Source organism: Pistacia vera, unplaced genomic scaffold (genome assembly GCF_008641045.1).
Source record: "Pistacia vera cultivar Batoury unplaced genomic scaffold, PisVer_v2 Contig818, whole genome shotgun sequence".
Taxonomy (NCBI): domain Eukaryota; kingdom Viridiplantae; phylum Streptophyta; class Magnoliopsida; order Sapindales; family Anacardiaceae; genus Pistacia; species Pistacia vera.
The window spans coordinates 489,056-500,887 of record NW_022196688.1 but is presented as its reverse complement, the minus strand read 5'-3'; the positions used below and the strand labels follow the sequence as shown (position 1 = coordinate 500,887).

Below are 11,832 nucleotides of genomic sequence, written 5' to 3'. Positions count from 1 at the left end.
TGATTAACATTAAAGCATCTAATACTTATATTAATAACACACGTTTCGATTATTGAGTGGAGAATCATAAAATTTAAATATATTTTTAACGTGGAAAATAATTCACATACCAAATAGTGTAAGAGATTTTTTAACATATAGTCAATGAATTGTCATTTCAATAATGAAACATCTAGTCTTAATATATTTGACATATGTCCTTAGATTAAAGAAAACAAATCACATGATACGTATCTAAAAAGAGAAATTCTTAACCCATCTAATTTGTAATCAAATAAAGGAAAAATACATCAATTATTAGTGTATCATTGTTGTCGGCTTAAGTGGAGATATTCGAATATTTTTGTTAGGAGAATATTGACTATAAAAATATGCTACTTGTGCCAACAATGAATGGTTCGAGTGGGCTAGTGAAACCAATAGCTAATTTAATTATTTGTTTAAAGTAAACAATAATAATAATGATGAAATTACGTTTCTGTTAACAACAATGGCATTAACTTAGCATTACTCTAATTAAGTCGATTAATTAAATGAATGTGGTAGGGCATCTTGGTGCCCCAATTAAGTCCGAATTTGTGCCTCATTTGCCTAGTACCCTTTTTTAGACTACTGTGTCATTCAATGGCCTAAAATGATAGCAATTAAGCCAAAAGACATGTGCTTGGTTAATTTAATCTCGCATGTACTCGTGATTAGTTTTTGCACATGATACTTGCTGATGACTTTTGATTTTAATTTAATGGATAATCTGATCTAAAATTCCTGTTTACCTTAGTAATTTTAACATATTAGTTATATTATATATAGAGCTAATACAAGGTTTGGTTTTGGGTAAAATAAGAACTAAAAGGAAAGAGGAAGGATGTCCATGCAATGAGGCCCCAGGAGAAAGTGAACACATTTAAATTTTATGTGATGGATAATATAACATTCATTTCTGGCCATTAGTAAGTCAACCACTAACCACAAATGAATAACCGGAAAAACCGACGATTTAGCCTCTTCTCTAATTTTCACTTATTACTGCCTTATAAATAATTGGCATACGTTAATCATTCACCAATCAAACACACAATCCAAACATGTTGAGTAAAGAGATCAAGCACATTGCCATTTTCACAATTTTCCTCATTTATGCTGATGGGACGCCTGTTCCTATGAATAATGGACCGCCAATTCCTGCTGATAAATCACAATTAGATGGCTGGTTCCAAGCCAATGTTAAGCCTTGTAATAGCAGGCAGAAAAGTGTAGAACCTGAACTTGCTGCGGCTGAGGCTGGATCTCGTGTTATCAAGGTTAGAATGGATGGAAGTGGTGATTTTAAAACTATAAATGATGCACTTAACAGCATACCGTCAGGGAACGACACAAAACGTGTCATTCTGTGGATTGGACCTGGAGAATATCGAGAGAAGGTCAAGATTGATGGAAGCAAAAAGTTTGTGACGCTTTATGGATCGCCTAATGCTATACCGACTTTGACATTTGATGGAACTGCAGCCAAGTATGGAACAATTGACAGTGCCACCCTTGTTGTGGAGTCTGATTACTTCATAGCTGCTAATATTATAATAAAGGTTTGTGTAATTCCTTTAATAAAATTTGATATTGTATCATTCTACTTAGAAGTGTCTTCGAGAAGTAATCGTAACGTTTTGTATGGATTTTTGTGTTTAGAATTCTGCGCCAAGGCCAGACGGGAAAAGGGTTGGAGCTCAGGCTGTTGCATTGAGGGTCTCTGGAGACAAAGCAGCCTTCTATAACTGCAAAGTGTTTGGGTTCCAGGATACCTTGTGTGATCACAAGGGCAATCATTTCTTCAAGGATTGCTACATTGAAGGCACTGTTGATTTCATTTTTGGATCAGGAAAGTCATTATATTTGGTAAGTCCAACTCCTTGAAATAGATAAGAGTATTTGATTACTTGTGCTATTATATATAAAATGGATTTTGATGAATGCAGAACACGGAGTTACATGTGATGGGGGATGGAATGAGTCAATTTACAGTAATAACAGCACATGCTCGGGACAGTGAAAACGAGGATACAGGATACTCATTCGTGCATTGTTCAATAACTGGGAGGGGGAGTACATACTTGGGCAGAGCTTGGAAAACTAGCCCAAGAGTGGTTTATGCTTTCACCAGCATGGGCAAGGTCGTCACACCAGCTGGATGGACCAACAATTTCCATCCCGAGCGCGATCGGTAACCTTAATTTCTTGATTTACTTAACGAATCAAAATCTCTCACCAACTGAATTAATGAATCATGGTATAAATGAATTGCAGGAGTGTTTTCTATGGAGAATACCAGTGTTCAGGAGCAGGGTCAACTCCAAAAAGTAGGGCTAAATTCACCAGACAGCTAACCAAGGAAGAAGTCCAACCCTTCCTCAGCCTTGGCTACGTTCAGGGAGCTCAATGGATACTCCCTCCTCCCACACTATAAAAAAAAAGCCTCTTCTTAATAAATGTAGCTGCTGCTTTAAGTACAACTTATGAACGTAGCATTAGAGCTTGTACAAATTGTTTAGACAAGCTTACTTTATGTAGCACTGGCTTTGTACAAGTGGCCAAAGCCTAAACATTTCTAATTTATGAAATTAGAGATTTTATTGTAAAGTTGATCAGTTACATTAATTGATCATTTTATTGAGATGTTAATAAATTATTCTTAACAATGAAATATGAAGATTCAGTTTATTATCTACAAAGAGTACAATAGAATTTCTGAAATATATATATATATATACACACACATATGTATTATAAAATTATATTTTTTTTGGCATTCTATATTATGATTGATAATTTTATATAAATATCTACAAAATAAAGTTTAATTGGAAGAACTAAGTGATTTGATATCACATTATCCATACGACATATCATGTAATCTTACTTTTTGTTTATAAAAGTTGTCAATTTTAAAAGATTCTCAATAATAAAGATTTTTATATAAATCAAAAATAAAAATAAATGTAACTGTGGTATGAGTTTATAGGACGAAGTACAAATGACATTATACGTTATAAAAGACTTTTTTTTTTTGTGAACAATATTTCCTTCGTCTATTCTTATGCCCACTGAATCACCTAATTATTATATGACTCAAAGCCACACCACTGACCTAAATTTTCCACAAAAAAGCACTACAAACTTGAAAGTCCTAAAAAGGCGAACATTTTAAATTATTATTATGACTCAAAGCCACACCACTGACCTAAAGTTCCAAAAAAGCACAACAAATTTGAAAGTCCCGAACTTTAAACCTCTCCCCTGGGCCCCCGTGGACAGATAATAAACAATTCAACTATTATGGTCAATTATATTCAAAAGGTCTTGTATTTGTGTTGTGGGAGTGAGAGAGATAATACCATATTTGTATAATTACTTTGATGCCAATATAGTTTTAACATTAGACAAGTTTCAATGTAAATCTTATATATATATATTGTTTATGGACGAGTCGAGTCTTCTGTATATAACTGTATTTGTTCATTCAAAATTTTATAACACATATGTAATTTTTTTTTTTTTTTTGGCATTCTATTATGATTGATAATTTTATATAAATATCACAATAAGTTTAATTGGAAGAACTAAGCGATATACATCATATAGTTTTATAAACTAAAATCTTATCTTTTAAAAGATCTCAATAGTAAAGATTTTTATATAAATAAAAAAATAAAATAAATGTAAATGTGGCATGAATTTATAGGACGCAGTACAAATGACATCATATTTCCTTCATCTATGCTTATGCCCACTGAATCACCAAATTATTATATCGGGGTAGCGGGCTCGAAGTCTCACAACTGACCTAATTTCCACAAAAAGGACAACAATTTGAAAGTCCCCAATATGGCAATATATTATATGGCAGTTGAAGAAAATACTGGGTCTGCCGTCTGCGCGTTTCTATCAGATTATAATTATTGACCTTTCCACTCACTGGCTCACAAGTTGAAGTCTGCCAAAAAATTCCGCAGACAGGGAAGCACAAGCAACTTCTTGCCAAGTGGTAAAGGTTGAATATCGTCACTAATTGCTTAATATTTCTGATTCACATTATGTAATCCCTACAGTTTAGTCCTTGCCTATCCTCTCTGATTCATAGTTGTGCAAAAAAATCTATATAAAGGAGTAGGAGCCTTGTGTTAGAGGCACAAAGTGAGAAAGATTGATTAGAAGAGAAAAAAAAAAATGAGGGCTAGTCTTATGTGGTGCATTGGTGGTTTGATGGTTGTGGTGATGGGCGTGTTTGAGATTCCAATGGTGAAAGGAGGCATAAGTCCCAGCCAGTGTGAGCAGGAGAAGAGGCTTCTGGTAACGCATGCAGGGCAGTTGTATTAGGCCGAAACCCCTCTGCCAACTGTTGCCAACGCGTTAGAGTGACTCATTTTGAGTGTGTATGCCCTTATGTTCTCCTAAGTTGGCTGCTCTCCTTGGAGTTCACGTACCATTAAGGCAAGTTCAAGGGTGTGGAGGACTGTTCCGCGCAACTTCAAGTGTGGAAGTAATACCCTTCTCACCCCAGAAGTACAATCTTACTGTTAATTATATAGCCTATATGGCTAACTTGATTTTCTTATTTTCTGCAGGTATCACTACTCCTCCATGATCAGAAAGAATCGTGCCGAGATGAATGATGATCGATAAAATGATGTCCAGTTTGGTTGATTTGATCGGCAGCAGTGAATAACATATGTTTCTTTTCAACTGCTCTTTTGCATATACATGTGCATACGAGTAAGGAAGAGAGATGTAATGAATGTATAAGCTGTTTCTATTAACCCTAAATCAATAATAAGATGACTTCGCATGCTTTGACGTTTTATTAGTTAATTATGGTGTCTTCTATGTCATCGATCCTTAATGGTTCTTTACAAGACCCTCAGAATGCATGGGGTCTTTGGTGTATTGTTGTGACTATTTCGTATGCTAGCAATGTACTAATCGACAAGTATAAAGTGATGAATAAAGTGATGAATCCCACATGGACTGTCTGCTAAACAAATAAATAAATTGACTAATCTTAATTGTTATTTGAGATAACGAATTGATGATATGAATTTAAAATAAAAATAAGAATTTGTAGAAATTAAAACAATTAAATATAAAGACAAATATCACTTTATGATAAAAATGTTAAGGGTTTCGATTATACCTAAACCAATGTGACAGACATGCTATAAAAATCAAATTCCGGAAATTTATTGATATAAAGATGGCTAAATCCCTCAATTTAACACAATTGTGAAATTCATTAACAGTTAGTTCCGCTCTCGCTTAAACCTAAACTGGCCATATAAACCTCATAAGACTCTCCCGAGTATCCTATTCAATCTATGATCTATGCTATTTATGACCTAAAGTGATTCACTGCCCTTTATCATCACATCATAAAACAGTTGAACACAATGAAACCCTAATCAAAAAATTCTAATCAGACTTCACCGCCCAGTTCATCATTCAATAAGCCCTAAATAATTAAAGAAACATCATATCCAAAGCATTAAGCAAATCACACAGATTCTTGTAGAACAATAAATTCCTGAATGCTTTAAAAATTGAAAATCAAGTCAACGTGGTTTGGTAGAATCTACCCTTAACAATAACAATCTACCCATAATCAAAGTGATAACAATCAATATCAATTTTGAACTCATCATCATAACAATTCCAAACTGATAAATAAAAGTTGAGTAAGAGAAAACAAAAGCTGAAATCTTGAAGAATTGATTTCTAGAAATGTATCGCGCCAACTTGTCTCGAATGAATGTGCTAGACCTCTCTCCTTTGATCTCCTCCTCATCTTTGATGTGTTTTGCACACACCGCCACAACAACCCACCCCCCCCCAAAAAAAAAAAAACAGAAAATTGCTAAGGACCTCTCTTTTGGTATTAAAGTTGTGAGGGTATTATGGTAAAAAGCCACACTTAAATTAAAAATCATGATAATAAACTTGTCTTCCATGAACTAATGTAACTTTCAGCTCATTTTTAACCATTTTCTAAGCTGAACTGGATCACACCAAAACATAAAAGTTGTAGCCCTGTATCTTATATTTCTACTTATTCAAGAATTATCCCAATTTGATGTCTACAGCTCACGTTAATGCAAAAATACTAATGTATGTTCAAAGATATTTTTCTTCAGTTCGCAACGGACTGTTCATAATTTCAAGCCAAGTTTTACCATCTTCCAGTCAGAATAAGGAAAAAAGCCAAACATGAAAGTTGTAGCTCTGCTTCTTAGATTTTCATAGCTTTTAAATTCAGGTCATTCCAAGTTGAAAATCTCAAGTTACGTAATTTACGCTCAACACCATCATTTATTCTTAAAATCATCGTTTAGGCCTACAAAGTAAAATTATAGAATTATGTAGCAATTGTGTTGGAGATCCCATATCGACTAGACACGCTTAAGCTAATGAGTTTATAGAGTGGACAATTCTCCCACTCATAAGGCTTTTTGGGTGAGGAGTTAGGCCTAAAAACCAACAAGTGGTATCAGAGCCAATCCCATTTGAGCTGAATGATTGACCAATGGTAGGCTACCAAACTATCTCCATTTATAGGCAAGTGGACCATATGGGCTTGACCATGAGGGGAGTGTTGGAGATCCCATATCGACTAGACCCGCTCAAGTCAATGAATTTATAGAGTGGGCAATCCTCTCACTCAATAAGTCATTTCAGGTAAGAGTTAGGCCCAAAAACCAACAAATTATGGCCCAAACTATATGAGAAGTATCCTATATCTTATGAAATTCAATACAAAAATCACTATGAAAGATAGGATTATCATGTATTAATCATAAGACAATTTTCGGCACACAATTTCTCTAATTTTTGTTGTGCCAAGTCTCACACACGCTAAGCTAGTTCCTATACGAACTAAATTTGGATGAGGTTCATTCTATAAATTACTCTAAATAGTTTATACATCCAAATTATGTATAAATTCACCATCAACCCAATTATTTAGTGTGTGTGTGTGATTTTTTCATTAAGCTCGGAGAAATCAGTTGTCAATGAGGTTATTGTTAGTGCATGCCCTAGGAACCAATCGTGTCATCGGTTCTGAGGCATTATTTTTGTATATATATGTGAATGTATATATTGTATATACATTTTATCTTACAATAAAAGAAAGTGTTCTTATTTCACATGTGGTTTATTACTTCATTTATAATAGTATTACATGTGAAATGTCCGGATGATACAAATCTTTAGAAGATCAAAATTATCAAAGTATTCCCTACATAGGTAATATTAATTGGGCAATAATATTACATAGTAGGCATGCTGAATGCCTCGTAGAATATCATGTGATGGTATTGGTGTGGGTGATTATAAAAGTTATATCACTAGGGCATTAGCATGAATACGCGGTTAGTGAACTGTTTATCGAATATGACCATTATGATGAATCACATGGACATTTAAAATGTAGTCAATGATTTATCATAAGATGCGTACTAGGGTATTATATCCTTAGACCTGAGATACACGGTTGGATTTGCATAAACGCATATGGTTCATATGGTGTATAAACATGAGGCTAATCATGCCATGTGTTAATAAGCCAATTGGCCATGGTGTTGTTTATGTGTGAGGACAAGTGATAGTCAAGATGGGATCCGGTGACTTGGATAGATTGATATCAAGTTCCTAGACAAATGTCAAAATACATTGGAAAAGGGAAATCTCCGGCCGGGTATATAAAATGTACATGAAAGGTTGTTTCATGGTGACACGTTCTGTATATATTGATTAAAATAAGATAAGGATTTTGACATACCATGAGTCCATTCTTAATTAGGATTAGATAACGGAAGGATTTGATTATACAACGTGTATGATTGTAAAAGGTTCGTTGGAGTATATCTTCATTGTGACTTAGGGGTTAGGAGCATTGCTAATGCCTACCATATCAGTGAGAGTTTGTTCATAAGAGTTATGACAAAACATATTGAAATAGATTGTGATATTAGGCCCACGGCTAGGCCACAGTGAACCAAGAGGTCACACATAAAAACTAAGGAGAATGGAGAAATAGCCAAAGAGAGTTGATTATCTAAGGTTGGCTAGCACCTACCAAGGGTAATAAAATTATTTATATGAAAATTTTCTTTATATTAAATTTGATTTTACAAGGGGTTTGTAATTGTACAATTTAAGGGTTAAATTGTTATGTAAACAATTTAAGAGTTAAATTATTAATTGTATTAAATGTTATACCAATGTTATCATTTAAAGAATTTAACACTTCATAACAATTATGGAATTGTTTAGAAGTCCAAAACAATTATTGAATGTTTACAAGGATTCCTATATAAAGAAAATGATATATCAATTTTTGTGTAGAAAAAAAATCTCTAAGAACCCTAAATCTCCCTCTTGGTCAAATCTCTTCTTCCCTTGGTGTGGATACTCTTTTGCTTAATTTCTCTTGAAATTAAGAGGCTCCAAGGTTGCTAAGGGCTTAGGTAACATGTTCTACCTTACTTATTTCAATTTGATTGAATTTTTTTTTTAAACTATGACTATACTTGTTTATATATGATATGCTTGATTCTCCATGCATCCATCTTTCAAATGGTATCAGAGCCAAGGATTTGTCCTTATTTGTCTAAAATTGGCCAAAAAGTTCATGTTCATATGTTGAATATGTTATGTATTTTTCCAAATTTTGATTTGTGAAGTTACATGTAACTTGCTTTGTAAGAATTGTAGATCCATGCATAGTATGCTTAATATGCCATAAAAAATTGTTTTAATCATTTTAGTGGATAGCAAAATTCGGCCATGACTTAGTGTTTGAACTTTTTTATTTCAATTAATTCTTATGACTTTGTTTGAAGAACATGAAGGTTATGGCACAAACATCAATATTTAATGGAAATTTTAGTGTTTGATTGAAGTTGCCAAATGAGTTTGGGTTAAAATGTTGCTGTTCAATATTTATGGCTTGAAGAATAAGATTCCTGATGGTTAGACATTGTATGGATGCTACTATGTCAATTTTGATGAAAATTGATGTTGTTCACATGATTTTGATTATGTGACATTTTGGCCATGACAAGTTTGTAAATTAATTGTTGATTAATGAGCATACTTGTTTAGACAATTTAAATGAATTGTTTAATAGTGATTAAAATGTTCATGGATACATGGAGATGTTTTTTGTTCTATGAGAAATAGTTGCATATTTTTTAGTAAGGTGCAAAAAGGTTGTTTGATCTTGATTGGCATAATTTGTTATTTATTGTGTTTTGTTAAATATGTGATTTATATGACATTAAAGGGTATTAAGATAATTTGTCTTAAAGAGTTAAGGGTAAAATTGTCTGTGTGCCAAAAACATGGAAAAGTAGTGTAAACACAATTTAATTGTTATTATGTGTTTGATAAGATTAATTAGATTAATGTATATAGTATGACATGTGTCTTATAAGATAAGCATAATTTTCTTCACCAATTATTAATGGCCAATATTGGTTGAATAATACTTATTATGTAAATGTTACATTATACCCTAAAGTTTAATAAATTGTTTTTATTTATGCTTATTGATGGGCAATGTTGAATATATTGATATATGAGATATATGTGTGTATATCAACATAATGCATTTTTGTCATGTTTGATAACATGTGATGCATATTGAAGCATGCAATATGCTTGTATGTTTTATGCATATTAATTATGTCATTGTATATAGTTAAGTTTTAGTATTAAATGAAGTGTTGAAACTTAATTTTATGGCAGACATTTAGTTTTAGGTTTGTAGTTTGGGGGTTTGTTTTATATTTAGTTGATACATATTATGAATATGTATAGGGTAGATATTAAAACATTACCTAAAATTAAAACCTAAACTTTAAATCTTCCCTAATTAAAATATTAAGTCTATGCCTTCCATTATGAGTCACTTATTCTTTGCCATAAAATTAGAGATCCAAGATTTCTATTATGTGAGGGATGCTAATTTATGACTTAGAATTGACTGTCTTAGTTCTTGGATAGAAATTCACATTGTACCCAAGATTTCTATTATGTGAGGGTATAATAGGAATTCTATTTTAGAAAGCATGATGGGTCGGATTTAACTAGTGTAGGGTACCAAGATTTCTATTAGTGAGGTTCTGAAACTAGAGGCAAGAAAATGAATCATAACTTATATGGTGATATAAAAGGAAATAGTTTCCTACTTATTGAATTTAATGGACCAAGATTTCTATGTGAGGTTTATTAAATTGATAAGAATTTGATTCCCACTAGAAATTTTTAATCCAGCAAAATTTCCGAAGCTTTATCCAGGGAAGTATAGGATTTGAATAAAATAGTGGGAGCTAATTAGATTAGCTTAATAAAATATATATAACAAAACACTCATAATTTGTTTTTAATTTTCTTGCAGCATCTCTCATAAGATATCAATAGTGAAAGATGAATAATCTACTGTTGAAAATCCTGGATAAGAACAAGTTAGTTGGCCGTAGTAATTTCAATGATTGGCTGAGGAAACTGAAAATATATTGAATTCAGAAAACGCAGCCTATGTTTTAGAAACACCCTGCCTGAACCTCCTCTTCTGATGCTCCTTCTGATGAGCATAATGAATATAAAAAATAGAAGGAAGATGAACTTAAAGCTCGCTCTTATAGTTGGCATCGATGAGTGACGAGCTTCAGAGAAAGTGTGAAAAGATGAAAAGTGCTAATGAAATTTACCTCGCGTTACAAAGATTGTATCGTGAGAATTCGAGGATAAGGCAATATGAATTAAGTTCAACTTTATTTGGAATGAAGTTGAAAGAAGGCGTGTCACCAGAAGAAACTGTCATGAAAATGATTAACATTCTGGGGCAATTACATGACATGAGAATTGAAATGCCGGATACCCTCAAGGAGGATTTGGTTCTCCAATCTCTACCTCCAAGTTTCACACCTTTCATCAATAATTATCATCTCAATAGGATTGAGAGAAAACTTCCTGATTTGTTGAATGAGATTCAACAGTTTATGATCAGGAAAGTAAAGGCAAAAGGCAGGAGGTTGTAAGTATGGCTTCTTCCAGTAAGACAAAGAAGAAAAAGCCAATGAAATCTCAAAAGAAATTGGGAACAAGACCCAAGGAAAGGGATTTAAGAACAAGGCTGCTCCTCAAGCCAATAAATCTAATGAAAAGGCCAATGCTTTTGGTGTAAAGAAAATGGGCATAGCATATGAATTCCATTACTAATAAACGAACTCGGAATGAAATTAATCCTAAATTACTTTGGTATCATAGATTAGGTCTATATAGGAGACAGAAGAATAAACCAGTTAGGAGAAAGTGGACTTTTAAGTTCATTGGGTTTAGAACCTTATCCAACCTATGAATCTTGTCTTCAAGGAAAAATGATCAAGTCACCTTTAAGAGTAAAGGGGAAAGGGCCAAGAATTGCTGGAATTAATACATACAGATGCATGTGGACCATTTAATGAAATGGCCAGAGGAGGTTTTCACTACTTATTACCTTTATTGATGATTATTCAGGTATGAGTATTTGTATTTAATGAAATACAAATCAGAATCTTTTGAAAAATTCAAAGAATTTAAGAATGAAGTAGAGAAAAATTAGAAAGAGTATTAAAATTCTACGATCAGATCGTGGAGGTGAATACTTGAGTACAGAATTTCGAGATTTTCTAAAAGAAATGGGATTATATCACAAAGAAAATGGTGTATCTGAAAGGAGAAATCGTACTTTATTGGATATGGTGCGATCGATGATGACTTTTATGGACTTGCCGATTTACTTGT

General features: G+C 33.0%; 1 protein-coding gene across 1 annotated transcript; it reads left to right on the top strand.

Moving 5' to 3' along the window:
- Positions 1-1,085: 1,085 nt before the first annotated feature.
- Positions 1,086-2,577, top strand: LOC116117592 (putative pectinesterase 63). Its single transcript, XM_031403614.1, has 4 exons — positions 1,086-1,583; positions 1,684-1,890; positions 1,971-2,215; positions 2,299-2,577. Exons 1-4 carry the CDS (start codon positions 1,086-1,088, stop codon positions 2,456-2,458), a joined length of 1,110 nt encoding a protein of 369 aa, XP_031259474.1. The 3' UTR covers positions 2,459-2,577.
- The last annotated feature ends 9,255 nt before the right edge of the window (positions 2,578-11,832 follow it).

Excerpts from the sequence above, each read along its gene's own strand:
- LOC116117592 (XM_031403614.1), top strand. The coding sequence starts at position 1,086 with ATGTTGAGTAAAGAGATCAAGCACATTGCCATTTTCACAATTTTCCTC. Across the intron at positions 1,584-1,683 it reads CTGCTAATATTATAATAAAG|AATTCTGCGCCAAGGCCAGA; the intron begins GTTTGTGTAATT and ends TTTTGTGTTTAG. Across the intron at positions 2,216-2,298 it reads TTCCATCCCGAGCGCGATCG|GAGTGTTTTCTATGGAGAAT; the intron begins GTAACCTTAATT and ends AATGAATTGCAG.